We start from the raw sequence: 18,624 nt of genomic DNA, 5'->3' as shown, positions 1-18,624 counted from the left end.
GAGAAATGTGACCAACAATGCTGTGCATGTACAGTAGGCGATCCCAACTCTAGTTCAATGCAATAACTCTCTGGCGGAAGCCATAGATTGTGGTAACAAAACAGTAAAACAGCCTATTCTCTCTACTTCCGTGGCAGTGGTCCCACGTTGAGTTAAGATTTCAGCAGAAATTAAAGTCATTACTCCCAGAAGGAGTTTGTCGGTTTTCTCGCCCATCTTCTTTCTCTTCTTATGCTACGTGGGTGTAATTAGATCGCACCAGAGACAGGGGCTAATAGCATCCTCCGTCCTCTCATTTTCTTTCAGGAGGGAGGGGAGGGGAGAGGGACTATCCCCCCCCCCCAAGGCTGTTAGATATTAACTTTTGAAATAGCCTTTAAGTGGTGATGGAGCTCTTTGAAGGAATGGAAATTGGGTTTTTGGAGCTGTCGAAATGAGTTAGAGGGAGGAGGCAATCAAGCCTTCAAGCTAATCAGAAGCACCTCTCGTTCTGCCCACCCCCCAACCCCCACCTTTATTCTTCACCTTCTCTCATCCTTTTTTTTTGGCGAACTGACGTGGTCAATGTGGTGAGTCATATTGCATATTAATGGATCCAGGCTCGCATACTGTGCATTTCATCCCATGGGAGTTGAACTGCTAGCAAAGAAGATTATCAACGACAAGAAAAATCTGCCATTATTAGCCTGTTTTTTTTTTCTCCCACAACAAACACGGCTGTTATTGCATTGCAGGCTATGCAGTATGTGCACTCATGTTCATTAGCAAGCTTACACACATGCTCTCACACACACACAAACACACTCACACACGCTCACACTGATCCTCCCTCCATCGTGCTCTCGGGGTTTCAAAATGCCATGGTGGCGGACCAGTTCTAGTGCCAGTGGATCGTGTGTGAGTGTGTGTGTGTGTGTGTGTGTGTGTGTGTGTGAGTGTTTGAGTGTTCGATTTCCCCCTTGTGTTCTGTTCAAGGAGAGAAGGCCATTGTGGAGCAGCTCTACTGCTAATGTACATCTAAATAGTCTCTGTTTTGCTCTTTCCCTCTCTCTCTCTCTCTCTCTCTCTCTCTCTCTCTCTCTCTCTCTCTCTCTCTCTCCCTCCTTTATGCGATATTGTGAATGGGTCCTCTCTCTCTTTCTCTCTCTCTCTCTCACACACACACACACACACACACACACACACACACACACACACCACTCATCCATCCTTCCATGCTCTTTTGACAGTGTAATGTTTTTATGAACCGGGGATATCATGGCATTAGATTGTAATAGACCTTGTAACTCATTTTTACAGCGATATTCACTCAAAGTCTAATGGGCCCTCTCACTATTGTACCTTCCACAAAGTGTCCAGTGAATATGAGTGAACAGGGGAGGTGACGCATGCCTGTTTGTCTGTATCGGTGGCTGGAGCTGGTGAGCACTCAGTGGAGGGTGGTGGTGGTGGTGGAGAGGGTGAGGCTCACATGTTTTATGGAAATGAAAAGGGCCTAGTGATACAGCAGGGCCTGAGGGTCCAGGCCTGGGCTGAGTTAGTAAACTTCAGCCAAAGTCTGCTGGAAAAGAAATGCATAACTCGCACAAAAAGGCTGTGCGGTGTGTATATTGATACTATAGGAAGACCTCAACAACACAGACATCCATTTTTCTATGTTTTGTTCATGATCATCTGATGATGAATTACATGTCTGCAGTCAGTTTTGCTTATTCCTGTTCAGACCTTTCTATGTAAAATGACCTGACCATACACAAGCATTTATCTGTTAACTTCAGTCAAAATATGTTGTAAAACATACAGAACTCTAACACAGTGGTGCTCACAAGTTCTCATTTTTCTCTGTTTTTCCCTTGTATCACATGTCTTGAATGCATCTCAGTTGATTGATGGGATTGACAGTTACTTACAGTGCTAGTTTCAGCTTCCTTATCTCAGAGTCTTGTGGTTGGTGGCTTGCTTATAAATTTCACTTGTGGCCTGGGTGAGACATCATTGATTTAATCTCACATGTCTGAATGCAGTTGTGAAATTAATTTATCAGACCCTCTTACCTAAACAAGCTGACAGTCGAACTTCAGTGAGTTGTTTGCATAACTGGTTGCATTCATTCAGTCTTTATTTATTTATATTTTGCACGAATACTGAGTGATGTGGTGATGCATCTGCCCAAAGGTTTTGAAATAGCCTAGTTACTAGAAAATAATGAGTTGGGGGGGAAAATGAGTATTAGATCTCCAACTGATCATCTCTTTGCTGTGCTTCTACCTAGCTTCTTTTCAAGTTTCCCAAGTTGTCATCTTACTTTGCTTTGAATGCATCTCTGGTCCCATGCAGGCATTGCTATTGTGACTCGGATGGTTGCTGGGCTTTACTTTAGTGAATTGGAAACCGAGTGAATGCTCACTGTGCCTGCAGGATACATTTTTTTCTGAGATTTGCAGTGAGCAGTTTGTTAAAGCTCATTGGTGGTTCACAGTGCGCTTTCTGCAGCAGTCTTCTTGTAGCCTAGTGACTTGGGTCACTTTGAGAGCATTCAGTGCCACTGCTTATGTTGTAGTTTTAGCACGTAACCCCTAGAGTTTGATTTATTATGTATGAGCACATTATTCAGATTGTGATAAAACAACTTGCTCCGTCAGTGAGTAAGTGCAATTTTCGAACCCTTGGGCACGGGGGGTATGGGAACACGCTCAACAAGAACACCCCAAAAGTGTTCGTCAGTCGGCGTCAGCCGAGCTCTCCTCTCTGACAGACAAAAGCCCTGCTCTGTGTTAAGAGACGCGGCCTGGAGAATCCCTGCCTGGCACGAGCGTTATGCATCATCTCTGTTGACGTCAGCAGCAGCAGCGAGCGGAGAAGGCGGGCAGGGAAAAAGCAGGTGGTGGACGCAGCAGTCATCTTGGCATCTCCCGCTGACGCATACATATTGTAAGAATTTGATTAAAAGGGCTGCCTTAATGAGGGAGGAGAGAGGGAGGGAGGAAGAAAGAAAGAAAGAAAGAAAGGAAGAATGATCGAAAGACTCCGGCAGGGGAGTGATGGAGAGAGGGAGGAGAGGGGGCAAATGGAGAGAGCAAGAGCATAACTAGATGAGAGACAGTGAGAGAGGGATGGAGAGACGGTAACAGAGGGATGGTTTGAAGGAAATTTCGCTGCTACAGTATGTCTGGTATTCCAGAATGTGGAGAGAGGTCTTTAAATAATGCAATGAAAATACATTTTCCTCATGTAGTATTTATGATCAGGTGTCTTTTATTTCAGTCTTGAAAAATGCTGGTTCCTGAGGGAATTTGGCAATCTTTCTTTTTATCTGAGCCTTGTCGTGCAGGCCCAAGCATCTATCATAATAAAACTTTCATCTGCTTTTGATGTTTCCTTGTGGGCTGCATGCATATTGATATGGTGCTTCTGAATCGCATGATGGAATAGACATTGCTCTCACCCCCTGTTTTGGCCGCTTGAAGCAAAAACGGCAAGAAATAGATGCTACTTGTCTGAGCCGGAGTCAGTTATTATTATTCTCCAGCACCAGTGCAATACAGTGCTCAGAAAATGACTGCCTGTATGTTGTCTGTATGCTGTTATGCCCTGTCTCTTATGTACTTAATCCATCTGTTGTGCTGTCAAAACTGTCCATGTGAACAGTAGTGTTACTCGGATGAACTGTAGCCCAATGGTATATCAGTTCAACTTTGTTTGTAATATGAGTTTTTACTCAGGTAATTATTTATGCTCTTAATGATTGTGATATGAGTCTTTATTCAGGTAATGACTTTATGATTGTGATATGAGTCTTAATTCAGGGAATTGTTTACACTCTTTATGATTGTGAAAGGACCTAGAGGAAACCACAGTCTTCTACACCAGATTGATATCAGTCCCAGACTGTTTCACAGGCTGGTTATAGACCTAAAGCACTCTCAGTACACTGACCTCCTGACACCCTCCTATCATTGTGAACGCAGCCTGATCTCAAAACAAAGTGGTTCATAGGGAGCCTGAACAAATATGGAGCCTTTTTTTTTCTTTGTTATTTGTTATTTTTTATTTTTTTAATATGAGAGATGTGTCTGTGGGCTTGAGCTTCTCATCTCTCTGCTGTGCTCCCGGGGGCGTGTTCAGTGCTCGCAGTCTCGCAGGCGTTCTGATTATCTGCTCTACCACAGAGAGAGAGAGGTACCCCCACAGGAAATGACTCACCCAGTTTTGCAGAAGGCACACAGCAGAAGGCAGCAGAAGCCGCACTAAAGGGTTTGGCCTACCCTAAGAGGGGGGGACGAGACCTGTTTAACTGAAGCTGTCGCTCTGGTGGTCGGTGGGAAAACTTGCTGTGTTCTCAGTAGCACTGATACAATGTGGCGTCTCGTGGGAAGGAGATATGGCAAAACAACTTGTTTCAAATGTCAGGATTACACAGGGTTACCATGGGTTGTGGAATTGCATGGAATATCGTGGCATTTTTATTTAGATTGAAAGTCTCTTGGTTTTAAATGCATCCAGGCATTTGTCAAAATGCATTTCTTCCATGCAGTGTTATTATTTAGGGTATTGGATCATTTCACACGTTTCATATGACGCGTGGTTGTTATTGTTAGCATGCTTGAATTTTTGTACCTTTTGCCCATCAACATCTTGCAATCCCTTCAGGCAAGATATACTGTAGGGTGCATACTGTAGCTGATCCTTTTCTTTCTGTGCATTTTTTGGTCGGGGAAAAGTAATGGGATTTGACATGTGACTTAGAGTGGGACCCCTATGTGACTCACATGACCCTGTACTGTGCATGACACAGTAGAATTTACCACGAGCTGCAAACAGTTCAGTCTACTTTTTATGGATTTCTAATGTGCTAACCAGGACACTCCCAAGACTCCTACGAAGCCAAAGTGCAGTATCTGCATTTTTGCACCAACATAGAATGCCATATCCTCCGATCAATATATTAAAATGTCATTGATCTACTGCAACATTTCCTAGAGATATACCTGTAGGGGTTTTCATTTTACAGTATCTGCTAATATGCAGACGAACAAAAAAGCTGTTTAGAATTTTTGCAGATATTGCACTTTGACTTTGTAGGGCATCTCTGCCACGTTGGGTTTGCAACCAACTTAAACACACCACTGACTGTTTATGCTGTCGGTTACTTTACATAAATGCAGCGGCCACCTCCTGGTGATGAAAAGCTTCCAGCCTCACTTTCCTGCGGTCTCGAAGGGCAGTGTTTCATGGCGGACCACAATCAAATAGGAATCCTGAGTTTGTGTTGAGATGTTGACTGTGTGTATCAAGAAGGCCTCCCATGTGGGGGGTGGTGCTGTATGGAAGTTCTGTTCTTGGAGAGTGTCTGTCGCCGTGGTAATCCCTTGGCTGCTGTACTAGTCTACCAGCCATTTGTTACCTGGCAACTACCTCCCGTTGTTCAGCCACGGCCTTCTCAAAAGAGCTGCTGTGTGGCAACGCATCGTGACATCACTTTCTCTGTGCGGACATGAAGGGTTGCCACTTGACAATCGGTCGGCCTGGGTTCAGATCTTGATACTGCCGTTGTCCATGTTGCAATAATAGTGTAATTATTTGTAGTTACTGGTAGGGGGAAAAAAACATAAACACACTACTGGAACCCTTTACTTTACTTGTGCCCTATTGTAGACTGCTTTAGTATTAAGTGGTACTTACACTAAGAACGATAATGATAACTAAAACCATAACGATAAAAGCATCCACGCTGACCAACAATGATGATGATAAGTCTCTCGTTATATTTTATGTGTGAATATCGTCATTTATACTGTATTAACGAGAGCGATATTTATTTATAGTTCTTGTTGTGAATGGGCCTTTACTCTTGATCAGAGGAGCTGACGTGTTTCTCTCTCCCCTCAGTGTTCGACTACAGCTACAGGGACTACATCCTGTCCTGGTATGTGCCTCTCAGCCGGGACGAGGGACAGCTGTACCAGATGCTGTCGGAGGACTTCTGGGAGATGACCAAGCAGCTCCGCTCCCGCCTGACTGACGTGGACATGGTCAACCTGGTCTGCAATGACATTGTCAAGGCCCTGCATGCCCACTTCTGCGACCTCAAAGCAGCCAACACCAGGTAATGCTCTGGGATGGCTGTGTCACGCCGCGCACACAGCTCAACATAAACTCTCTGTTTAGATTATCAGAGTTGGCTCTTCAGAGTCTGAGGAATGTAGCCTATACAGGTAGGGTGCAGTACATGACCCAAGAAAATAGAACACTATTGTGTATCTAAGCGTATCTAAGTGTGGGCTATATCTAAATGGTCACATTGGTCACATTGGTGACCAAGTCTTCCCAAAAGCAAATGCAATCTGTCTGCTTCTTTTCAATTTATTTCAATCTTATTATTGTTTTTAAGTAGCAAAACAATTAAGTATGGAAGCAGTTTTTACTTAACAGTCTTACAAAATATTAGGGCATGCCCGTCTTTCTTGTAGAGATAATGCAAAATAGTGTAGCCGCAAAGTACATTAATTTGTGGAACATTGTGAACGACAGTTAAGCTCATATTAAGCTCTTTCTTTACAGGTCTCCGTAGGCAAACCAGTGAACTATACTCCATAGTGTTATGTAAAGCCAAGCTGAAAAAGCAGAAGTAACCTCTGTCCCTTTTGAGTGTGTTGTTGACCCGGGTCAGCTTGCCTGCCTACGGCCGGCGAAATGTTTGCAGTCAGAATGTGCAGCGTCATCACCCTCATCCGTCAGCATTACCGTTGCCCCCTACATCCCCCCCCCCCCCCCCGAGAGAGAAGTTGAGCATGCCTCGCTCGCCCCTCCTCCTTTTTATTGGAACCAGTGGTGACCCCCTGATGCCCTGCCTAGCGTTTCGTTCACTTGTGCTCCAGGATATGTGTTAAGTGGCATCTCTTGGGCACATGTTATTTATTTTTAGATGGTTTGGAGAGGTGCCCGAAGGCAAGATTTCAAGCTTGGGCTAAAAGCTACTGAAAAAAAAGTGGAAGAAATAAACAAACAAAAAAAACATGAAATTATTTTGTAAGATGAGGATAAATGAGATGGCAACAAGGTGGGGAGTCCACATTCAGGTCTCAAATTCTGAGAACGGACTTCTCCAGCTGTTTGTAATCGAACCATCAGGAAGTGGGTTATTGAAAAGCATTGACTAAACAAGTGTCCTGCAGACCAATAGCATGTCAGTGTAGACCGCAGGACACTTCCTTTTTTAAATGATTCATTGGATGAGTCAGAGTAGAAATGATGGCAGACTTGCTGATGTAAGTTAGTATGTTAGCAGGAGTGCTTGCCTCATGAAATGGAAAGAAAAAGTGAATAGTTGGACTTTTATGAGACTTCAGTCCTTATCTGCATGTAGGCAGAAGAGTCTGGTTGAGTCCAGATAAACTCTACACTCTACAAATGAAACTGTAGTTGTTGTAGTTTAAGGGATTAGCCATTGTACACAAACATGTGTGTTCTCACCCTCTTGCTTAACCTGGTTAATATGAATAAGCTTTTCTTCAAACTGCGACTACTCTTCAAACCTTGACTTTGAATGCCGTTTGAATTCAACGAATTTTCAGTTGATTTCTGCCCGCGCTTTGCCTGAGCCCTTGGTGCATGGGAATAAAAGGATGTTGTGAATCTGCACCCAAAGGGTACACATTTAGCATTTGAATGGCATTATAATTCGCCAAGCCTTTTCCCTCTCGTAGGGTGGGGGAGGGGGGAGGGGCGGGCAGAGGTGACTTAATGAGACCCTATGCAACTTTCTGCAGGAGACGATCGCTCCTTGTTTACATCTGGAAGTCTGAGACGAAGAGCCACGCTTGCAATTTATATATTTAAATATAGCCTATACATGTATAAATATGCACGCTAAAGCTGTCGGGGAAGCTCTGCAGAGAAAATGTAAGCATAAAACGAGCGAAAACGAGAGAAACCAGAGATGAAATAGCCAATCCTGCATAGTACCTCTTTAATGAGGAAAGGCAACATGCTGGTTCTGCTGGTGGTGGTGCTGCGGTGAGGAGGCACATGTTCTGTTTCCCTACACCTAGCTGGTCTGAGTCTCGCTAACAACCAAGGCAGTGGACATATTTCTGGCATGCATTAAGCCAAACGGTACTATATGTGCTGTTGCTATGGATGAGATTATACGACAAATGAATGCATGTGCATGCACTGTGCAGTGTTCGCTGGTGAAGGAGGAGGTGCTTCTGACTTATGCTTAATATGCTTATGCTTATGGCCTGTACTCATGCATGAACCTGGCATGTTCTTGGAGCCCAGTGGATTTACGGCAGGGCTTCTAAAGTCAGTGTTTTTGAAAGGATGGTCGTTTTTTTAAATATATTTTAATGGATGAAACAAACACACATACAGTACACACGCGCACACACATACTGTGTACACACACACACACACACACACACACACACACACGCACACGCACACGCACACACATGCACGCACACACGCACACACACACACACACATACACAATGAGAATAGAGTAGTCTTGAGCACAGCTTTTTGTTATGGTCTGTCCTTAAAGTACCTATGCTGACTTTATGAGTCATTTCCCTGTGACTTGATTAGGTTTATTGTGGCTCTCTGATAAGTCAGCCTTTTATTGGTTTTCGTAAACACACACACACACACACACACACACACACACACACACACACACACACACACACAATTACGCTGCTTATCGGGTCTTCATTTTATCTCCGCTCTCTTGATCAATTGGCATAGCTTATTAGTGCCACCAGTGAATGAGCAGCTTCTTTCTCTCTCACATACCCTCTCTCTTTCTCCATCTCACTCTTTCTCTGTTTGTTCTTTTCTTTTCTTTTCTTTTCCTATCTTTTCTTTTCTCTTCTTTTCTCCTGACATGGTATCTCTTCCCACTCTCTTGTTCTCACTGCTTAAATGCCTATTTTCGAGTGCAGTACGAGTATAGCTGTCCCTTTTCCGTTTGTTGCTCACCACTGCTTGGCTCGTCCTCACTCTGTCTGCTGCCTTCGTGCTTTTTGAAAAAAATGTTTATTGCACTTTTCAAGGTGCTTTAGAGAACCCACGCTAGGGTCAGGGTGTCGAGGGAAACATGTCCTTTTCAACAGCAGGAAACCTTGAGCTGATCATAGAGCAGCTGGCAAGGTATCGGCAGTGTGACCTCTCTTTCTTTCTCTCCATCACTGCTCTTTTTCTGCCTCCTACTCTCTCTCTCTCTCTCTCTCTGTGTCCTGTGCTTCTGTCATCCATTCTCTCTCCCTTTCACATTTTTTTCTGATCCACCCTTTCTCATCCCTCTCTCTCTCCCTCCTTCCAAACTCTCTCTCTGATCCACCCTTTCTCATCCCTCTCTCCCTCTCCTTCCTACTCTCTCTTCTCCTGGTCTGCCCCCTCTCTCATCCCTCCTTTTCTCTGTGTCTTTCTCTCTCCGCAGACAGGAGGAGCTGGCGCGCGCGTTCCGTCTGCACCCGTGCCTGCGCGGGCCCGAGGAGGAGCAGCGTTTCCTGCGCTGCTGTGCCCGCCTGCTGCTGCTGTGTCTGCTGCCCACCCGCGACGCCCGCTCCCACAGTCTCCGCGCCGTGCTCGTCGAGATCGTCGCCAACAAAGGTGATGCCCGGGCGAAATGCCCGCAACGTGGCACATGTGTTCCCTAGCGGCAACAGCAAAGCGTAACGCAATGCTCAGACCATACTAATCAGCTTAATACAGAGATAATTAAGTTCTATCTCGTTGCTAAGTCATGTCAAGCACTAATGTCTGTACAATGGAAAGAATTGTCCCACCCCTATAAAAAATGGTATTGCTTTGATTGGACAGAATGTTTGAGGTGTTCCTAGGATACAGTACAGAGTCTAGCGTTACATTCTGAAAGTTTGAACTTTCTCTGACTCTCTCTTTCTGAGACACCTGGCTGTTAAAGTTCAAGGCTACATCCTGTTTACATGGTGCGGTATCACGCACGATGAGCTCTCACGATTAGGTCGCCTGCAAGGCCAGAAGGTTCGCTTTCCTCTCGCACCAGTTTGTGCGCCCACCACGTTTAGGTGACGTGCCAACGTTTGCACCACAGTTGTGTCCGTGTGGTTTGATTTAAACTGTTCAGTAATGTGCAGAAGTTTAGGTGGTTTCCACTGTGACCTGGCCAAGCAGAGCTCTACCACAGACACCGTCACTGGAGCAGGTGTGGATCTTGACATGAAGCTGTTGTTCATACCTCTCTCATTGACAATGCTACTACATGAGAGAGTGTCTGCTTTCCTGTGGCACACGTTCTGAATGTCACCGTGCACTGAGATTCACAGAGGGGCCTCGCCACACAAATTGGATCCTTTTTTTTTTTATTATTATTTATTTACTTATTTATTTATTTCTTTTTTTATACTGTATTTGCCCAAGTGCCCCCCCCCGACATGTTTTGTGCAGTCTGGTTTCTGTGGAAACACGCTTCAGCGGCGAGTGGTTGATCCTCGGCGCTGTGTGAGCGGGGGCGTGCAGTGAGTGACAGTTCAGTCTCGGGGACGTAATTGGGTTTGCCTCAGAGACACAGCCTTATATAATATGGTGATATTGTCGTGTTAATGTCTAAAAATAAACCTTGTAGCACTCTGATGGGTAGGAGAGCAAACACAGACCCGAGTGATGGCACACACACACACTCACACTAGACATTAGACAGTAGAGGTGGGTTGCGTTTGTTTTGCGGTGCCTGACTAAAGCGTAAGAAAAAACCTTAAGGTGCCTCATTTAGGCCTTATCATCTGCGTTACTTAGCAACGCCGCTCCTTCAATTCACTGATAACATTACAGCCCCCTTCTGCCATTCAGCGGTGCAGTGATCAAATGCATTCATCTTTTTAGTCCCCTTTTTGTTTACGTTTATCCCCAGTTTTTCCCACAAAGCGTTCATTCTGACCGTTGCCGGCTGTTGAAGTCTCGGTCATGCCCGAGGAAAAAAGATAACAGATCTCCTAGAGACCGATACTCGTCAGAGACAGATAGCAAATCTCTCTGAGGCTTGGGGCCAGCAGTGATGTGGCCAAGTGCAAATTGAATTGGAGGACGCTTATTTTTGGTGCCTCCTCGAATTTCGCCCATATCAGTTTTTGATTTCATCTGACGGCATAATTCATTTGGGAAGAGATCAAAATCGAGCACAATGCTCTCTTCTGTGGCCTCAGCAGGTCATGACTGGCGGGGGATTTCATGCCCTGCTTTCATAAGGCTGACCGGAAGGCATCCAGGCAGGATGTTTTTTTTTTTTTTTATAGGGGACCTCCAGAGCTGTCATCAGTCCCAGCCAGCATGAGCCGCGTGGACCAGCACTGTAATTAGATTTATCTCACCAATTCCCAGAGATAAGCCTTGAAATCGCTGTTAAAAAGGCATTCTTTGCACGTTAGGCTGTTTGGCTGGACTCATGGCAGGTGCTGTGTGTTTGTATGAGCTCTGTATTAATCCATATATTAATGCAATTATGTTCGTGTTTATTTGGTGTATTTGAGTGTGTGCATGTGATTGTATGTGTTGCTCACAGTGTGTGTGTTTATTCTGTGTATTTCTCTGTGTGTGTGTGTGTGTGTGTTCATTCAGGCCATATGTTGCGAACACACAGTATGGTGGACAGTGGTAGCACTGCCACTTGAGAAATGGGCAGTCTGGGTTCCATTCCGGAACCCAACATTGCGAGTCCCTGACATTTTCAATGAAAGCTAAATCTCGTTCTAAACTAATCCACTCATTACGCTTTTCCTTAAAGGGATAGTTCGGATTTTAAGACACGAAGTTGTATGGGTTCCCTGTCAGCAACGTAGTGCATCAGCACTGACTTACCCCCGACAGTGTCCTGTGAGCCGAGATCCAGCCGGTTTTAGATCGTTTTTGATGCTGAAGAAAGTAGTCCGGCAAGTTTCTGGGGTCACGAAAGTAAAGTGTTTTTCTTCTCAAAACCATATGCGTTCAACAGAGTGATATATTTGCACCACAAAAACGTTGTCCAGGAAAAATTCAAACCTCGTTATCACTTACTTATTTTTCGCGATTCCTATCACTGCGCGCTACTGACAGCTGGACAACGTTTTTGTGGTGCAAATATATCACTCTGTTGAACGCATATGGTTTTGAGAAGAAAAACACTTTACTTTCGTGACCCCAGAAACTTGCTGAAGAAAATAGTCCGGCATCAAAAACGATCAAAAACCGGCTGGATCTCGGCTCACAGGACGCTGTCGGGGGTAAGTCAGTGCTGATGCACTACGTTGCTGACAGGGAACCCATACAACTTCGTGTCTTAAAATCCGAACTATCCCTTTAATATACGGAAATGTATGCGGAAACAACCTCTGAAAACCGGTATGACTGGCTTGTCTTTGTTTGCTTTCCATACAAGGAAGTAGTGAAGCTAATAAAAGATGCACCAAAGACCATATTATACTGGTAAAATTATGGCTCAAAATTCGTTGCAAAATGGCTCAAAATTCTCAAAAGGCTTAAGGTTAACATCTATTGTAATCCAGCAGCGTGTTTGGCTTAGTGGATCTGGTGTGTTTGTTGTGTTTTGTTCAGTAATTCAGCGTAGCTCTCTCTGAGTGATTTCTTATCCTTGCACTGACTTCAAAGCTTTACTCAAACGCTATAGTTCAGAGGGAATTGAAATGAAAGCCGCTCTCCAAATCAAACAATCCTCTCATTATGTGTCTTGTCACTTCCTCTGTACTCTCTAATAAACTTTCCTTTGGTCGTCCTCTCTTATTTACTGATTTCTTTTTCTTTCTTTTTTCTTTCTTTCTTTCTTTCTTCCTTCCTTTCTCTCTCTCTCTCCCTCCCTCCCTTCCTCTATCACTCCCACTACTAGATCCCCCCCCCTTACTCTCCCCATTCTCAACCCCACAAAAAAAATATATAGCAAAAGAAAATCAATGGATATTGAGCTCCCCACTGAGAGAGAGAGAGGCTCACAAACACACACACACACACACACACACACACACACACACACACACACACACACCATCCAGCCGGCTGTCAGCTTTCTAAAGCCTCTGTGTCTGTGGGCCAGTGTAGATTTCCCTTCTGCTCAGCTCAGCTTCAGCATGCATAAGTCTCCCCTCGCTTATGAAAGGCCTTGTTGCCTCTGTTGTATAAAGGAGAGATGGAAGAGTTAGTGTCGGCTGTGGTCCGTATCAGAGGGCCCCTGAATAGCTAGATTTGTGTGGGGGGTATGTGTGTGTTATGTGTATGTGAGAGTATGGCTGTCTGTTTGCCTGTGTGTGTTTATGCATGCGTGGAAATTCATGGAATATTTTGAATTTATAACTGTGCGTACTCCCGAGTCTGTGTACGTCATCTGTCTCTGTACTAGTGTATGAATTTTGTATGAGGTTTTGATTTATTTTTATACACAGATGCAGTTTTTTTTTTGTGTCCTGGACCAGTTACCAGTAATGAAATAAAGATAATCAACTATAAACGATAAAAAATTATGACATACACACACACACAGTGTACTTCTTTATTTGTATCCACAATTCAGAATAAATATCACATAATGATACAAATTTGACAGATGCTATAATTGCTCAGACAAGATTCAGTCATGTGATTCTGCTGACAACAACCAGGCTCAGTACAGTAGTGTTAAGGGCATACACAACACCTCCTTCACCCACCCACAAGCGGTACCTTTTCACCTTTGCACCATTATTTTCCTTATGGGATTTACTGCCATCTGGGAACTGTGTTTACTCATGTCTGTATTACCAGTAACATGTTGAGTTGTCATATCTAAAGGTTACAGATAAGTCTTTAAAATGGTATTGCACCGTACAATTGCTGTTGAGGGATCTATGCAGTCAGTGGGGATCTGTTCTACCAGCTCATGTTATCACGTGTTTTCTGCACGTGAAATGTCAAATTGTCTGGTCACATCCCGTCACGTCACGTCACGTCACGTCTCTGCTGTGGTCTGTCTTGTGTGTCCAGTGCTGAAGCCGATGGTGGAGCTGCTGAGCGACCCGGACTACATCAACCGCATGCTGCTGGCCCAGCTGGAGCACCGCGAGCAGGTCAACGAGCACCACAAGAAGGCCTACACCTACGCGCCCTCCTACGAGGAGTTCATCAAGCTCATCAGCACCAGCTCCGACATTGACTTCCTCAAACAGCTCAGGTGAGACCGGCGGCCAGGTGCTGTTGGTGCAGTAACCGTAGTAGTCCAGTCATTTCCCCGCATATAAGCCACATTGTGTATAAGCCGCAGGGCTTATAAGAAACAAAACCATATTAATACCATATGAACTGTGCCCGTGTATTAACCTCATAGCTGAAGAAATTACGATAGCAGCATTCATTCCACCATTGGGTCTAATTTCCCATGGGGGCGGACCTGGGTCTGATTTCGGCACGTGGTCAATTTTCGATCCCCACTCCTATCGCTCCCCCCACGTCAATCTCTCCGACTACCGGTGAGAGGTGGCCGCCGTCGTGCGCCGCGCCGCGCTGCACGCTATCTTTACAATCCTCCCCGCTGGTGCTCATTCATCTGCTGACTAACCGACTGACTGACAGGACGTCTCGCTGAGTCAATGCAGAGGATGAAGGAGAGGTTGAGGGTTTTAGACGTGGTGGTGCTTTGGGCCGCGCCGGCGCCGTGACTTGCTCCTTAGGCGGCGAGCTGGAGGGGTTTTAATCTCAGTTACTTTAAGTCGCGTGGCGAGAGAGATAAAGACAGGACGGGTGAGGGCTGTGTCTTAGGAATTGGATTAGAGCTTAGTGACGAGGCGTCCTCATGAGAAGGGTGCCTTTCTCTGTCTTGACCGGCCGTCTCTGCGTTACGCATTCCCTATGGCTCCCTAACAACTCACTCCAACTTCTACGTGTTTGGAGGAGAGGTCAAGAACGGTAGATTTGGTGATTGTGTAGTAGGTTCCGGAACTGAAACTGAAATGTTGGATCGTTGCCACGTTTACAGTGTTGTTCTGTTCCAAAGGTAATCACGAGTAAGAGGGATCGTCACGGATTGATAGATCTAATGTCTCTGTGTCATCTCAAAGATAAGGAACCGTACCATAGACCATGTGTGTCATGCTTCTAGTGGATCATTACCAGGATGCTTTCAGAAGCATTGAATTGATACTGTCTGTCAGAAAAGAGGAAGATCATTTTTTTTCTGTGCAAATAGAACTGTCTCTGTTCACCTGTCCTGAGGAAAACACACGAGGCGTAGTCTGGTGAACACACCAGATGTAGCCTGGTGTTAGAGTTAGAACAAAGTACTAGTGATATAGTGGGGAAGCTACCACGGACAATATGTATTGCGATTTGTGTGTTTTAGTGTGAGGGAGTGGAAGGGAGGGAAAAATGCATTCACTAATCATAGCTCTGGAATTATTTGATGGACATTTGGATATTTTCATTATTTTCATTTGAATAGTGATGTGCTATTCTGTCATCATCCTCAGTCAAATTTCTGCCAACATCTGTTCTGTGTCTGCATCTGAAAATAGTATATTATTAAGTGGACCGCAGACGTTGCCTTTGACAGGGTTTTTTTTTTCTGCATTTGATGATTACTTTTTGAAATGTACCTGTTGCTTCATCTGTGTACAGAAAAGCAACTTGACAACAGATTTGTCATTTTGGTTTTGCCACTCGTTGAAAGGGAACTATTTTTGTTTTTCTTTCTTTCACCCTGACGCGTCGAGGCATGAATCAGAGCATCCTGACATTTGAATGGGGCTTTTGCGGTGTGGGGGGGGTTTGATAAATAGATTAATAAATAAACTAGAAATGCAATTCCAAGGAATTACCAGTGCATGAAAATGCAAAAATAGATAGATAATGTTGATATGGTTACTAAGGTGTAGCTAGGGTAAACATGGTGGTTGCATAGTTTACAGAGAGTTGATGGTGTGAAGGTAGACAGTTTAAAGATGAAACGTTCCAGTTCTAACTTAACTAATGATTTCTATTCATGTTAAAATGTTGATTAGCTAACTTAGCTAATGATTTCTAGCAGTTGTGCTAAAAATGCTAATTATGTTAGCAATGCTAACTTTACTAACAATGCTAACCAGGTTGATTAGCTAACTTAACCGATGATTTCTAGCAGTAATGCTAAAAATGCTAACTATGCTAACAATGCTAAATTTGCTAACAATGCTAACCAGGTTGATTAGCTAACTTAGTTGATGATTTTTTGCAGTTATGCTAAAAATGCTAACAATGCTAACTATGCTAACTAGCTAACTTGCTAGTGAGGACTTTTATTTTGAAACATTTGTTGCTAGGGTATCCATGGTGGCCACTATCAGGAAACAAGAAGTTACTGCAGTATAATCATGTTGGTTGCTATGGAAACGGTCATAAACACTTAATTTTAATGGTTGCTATGTTGGTTGCTAGGTACATGGAGGTTTCATGTAGTTGACTGGAGGCATAGTTGATGATAACTGACAGTTGGAATGGTTGAACAGTTCAATAGTTGAGTAGTTTCAATGGTTAAATGATTTAATAGTGTATTATTGCAGTGAGGACTTTTATTTTGAAACAGTTGTGGACAGAGGAAACAGTTAACAGGATATGTAGTCTTAATGAGATTGTATGCTTAAAGCCTGAGACAGAAGGTGCCTCTCATATAGCGTTTACGCGTCCTCTCTCACTCCTCACTGATCTACATAAAGAATGATGGAGCGGCAACAATGGGATAGTCTAGCCCTTCTTCTATCTTTCTTTATGTAGATCATTGAGGATCGAGGAGCGAGGGAGGACATATAAACGCTGCTTGAGAGGGACCCACAGTAAATACTTTAAAAGTTGTATGTAGATAGTCTAATTAATGTTGATAGACAGAATGTTTAGTGGATGTTGATAGGCAGATTGTTTAATAGATATTGATTGACAGTTTAATGGTGGATGAGTGAATGGTCTGAAGAAGATGAATGGATAGAAGGTTGGATGGAATGTGCCTTATATTCTTGTTAAGAGAGACACTGATACAGCTCTCTGAGAGTAGTTGACACAGGTGTAATCAATTTAACTGGCTAGTCTTAAGAGAGCCAGAGTGTACTCTTAAAGCCTGAGACAGAGTAAATAATTAAAAAGTTGAATGTAGATAGTCTAATTAATGTTGATAGACAGAGAGTTTAATGGATGTTGATAGACAGATTGTTTAATAGATGTTGATAGACAGTTTAATGGGTGGATGAGTGAATGGTCTGAAGAAGATGAATGGATAGAATGTTGAATGGAATGTGCCTTATATTCTTGTAGAATGGAGAGACACAGCTCTCTACTGAGAGTAGTGGATACAGATACAGGTGTAATCAATTTAACTGGCTAGTCTTAAGAGAGCCAGCCTGAGACAGAGTAGATTGTTTAAAAGTTGAATGTAGAACGTCTAATTGATGTTGATAGGCAGACTGTTTAGAATGGGTGGATGAGTGAATGGTCTGAAGAAGATGAATGGATAGAATGTTGAATGGAATGTGCCTTATATTCTTGTAGAATGGAGAGACACAGCTCTCTACTGAGAGTAGTGGATACAGATACAGGTGTAGGCTAATCAATTTAACTGGCTAGTCTTAAGAGAGCCAGCCTGAGACAGAGTAGATTGTTTAAAAGTTGAATGTAGAACGTCTAATTGATGTTGATAGGCAGACTGTTTAGAATGGGTGGATGAGTGAATGGTTTGAAGAAGATGAATGGATATAAAGTTGGATGGAATTAGGAGGACTTATTTTGATACTGTTGTGCGCAGAGAATACAGGGGAACAGAATATGTAGTCTTCAGAGAGATTGCCTGAGAGAAACTGACAGTTGGTGCCCAGGTGGCTGACCAGCTGGAGTAAGATTCTAATTGCTGCCGTGATGTCATAATGAGCAATGTTAAGTCTATGGGGGAAATTGTAATAGTTTTTAACTAATAGTTTAAAAAGTATAAAAGTTACAAAGTTGAAAAATACTTTGCCCACATCGCGTAAGTAAGACCTACGCGACATAGTTTGAATGGAGTTTCTACGTGAAGCGGTTGAAGCTGAATTGCGTGCGTTAGAAGAATAACTAGAAATGCAATTCCAAGGAATTACCAGTGCATGAAAATGCAAAAATAGATAGATAATGTAGATATGGTTACAAAGGTGTAGCTAGGGTAAACATGGTGGTTGCATAGTTTACAGAGAGTTGATAGTGTGAAGGTAGACAGTTTAAAGCTGAAACATTCCACTTCTAACTTAACTTATGATTTCTATTCCTGTTAAAATGATAACTATGGTAACTATGATAACCAGGTTGATTGTTAACTTAGCTACTGATTTCATGCAGTTATGGTAAAAATGTTAACTATGCTAACTATGCTCACAGTGCTAACCAGGTTGATTAGCTAACTTAGCTAATGATTTCTAGCAGTTATGTTAAAAATGCTAACTATGCTAGCAATGCTAACTATGGTAACAAGGCTAACCAGGTTGTTTAGCTTACTTAACTGATGATTTCTAGCAATAATGCTAAAAATGCTAACAATGCTAAAATTGCTAACAATGCTAACCAGGTTGATTAGCTAACTTAGCTAATCATTTCTAGCAGTTATGCTAAAAATGCTAACTATGCTAACAATGCTAA

The 18,624-nt window shown here is 43.4% G+C and overlaps 1 protein-coding gene across 1 annotated transcript in view; it reads left to right on the top strand.

Annotated features, from left to right (window-relative positions):
• The window catches only part of snx25 (sorting nexin 25), a 63,212-nt gene that overhangs the window by 3,495 nt on the left and 41,093 nt on the right, over positions 1–18,624 (top strand). The window contains exons 3-5 of the mRNA XM_062524347.1: positions 5,890–6,106; positions 9,446–9,618; positions 13,990–14,176. Coding sequence (XP_062380331.1) covers positions 5,890–6,106; positions 9,446–9,618; positions 13,990–14,176 — 577 coding nt within the window. The remainder of the gene's footprint in view (positions 1–5,889; positions 6,107–9,445; positions 9,619–13,989; positions 14,177–18,624) is intronic.

This window comes from Sardina pilchardus, chromosome 21 (assembly GCF_963854185.1).
Source record: "Sardina pilchardus chromosome 21, fSarPil1.1, whole genome shotgun sequence".
Lineage (NCBI taxonomy): Eukaryota > Metazoa > Chordata > Actinopteri > Clupeiformes > Clupeidae > Sardina > Sardina pilchardus.
The sequence above is the reverse complement of the archived record's forward strand: the minus strand, read 5'-3'. Positions and strand labels throughout refer to the sequence as shown.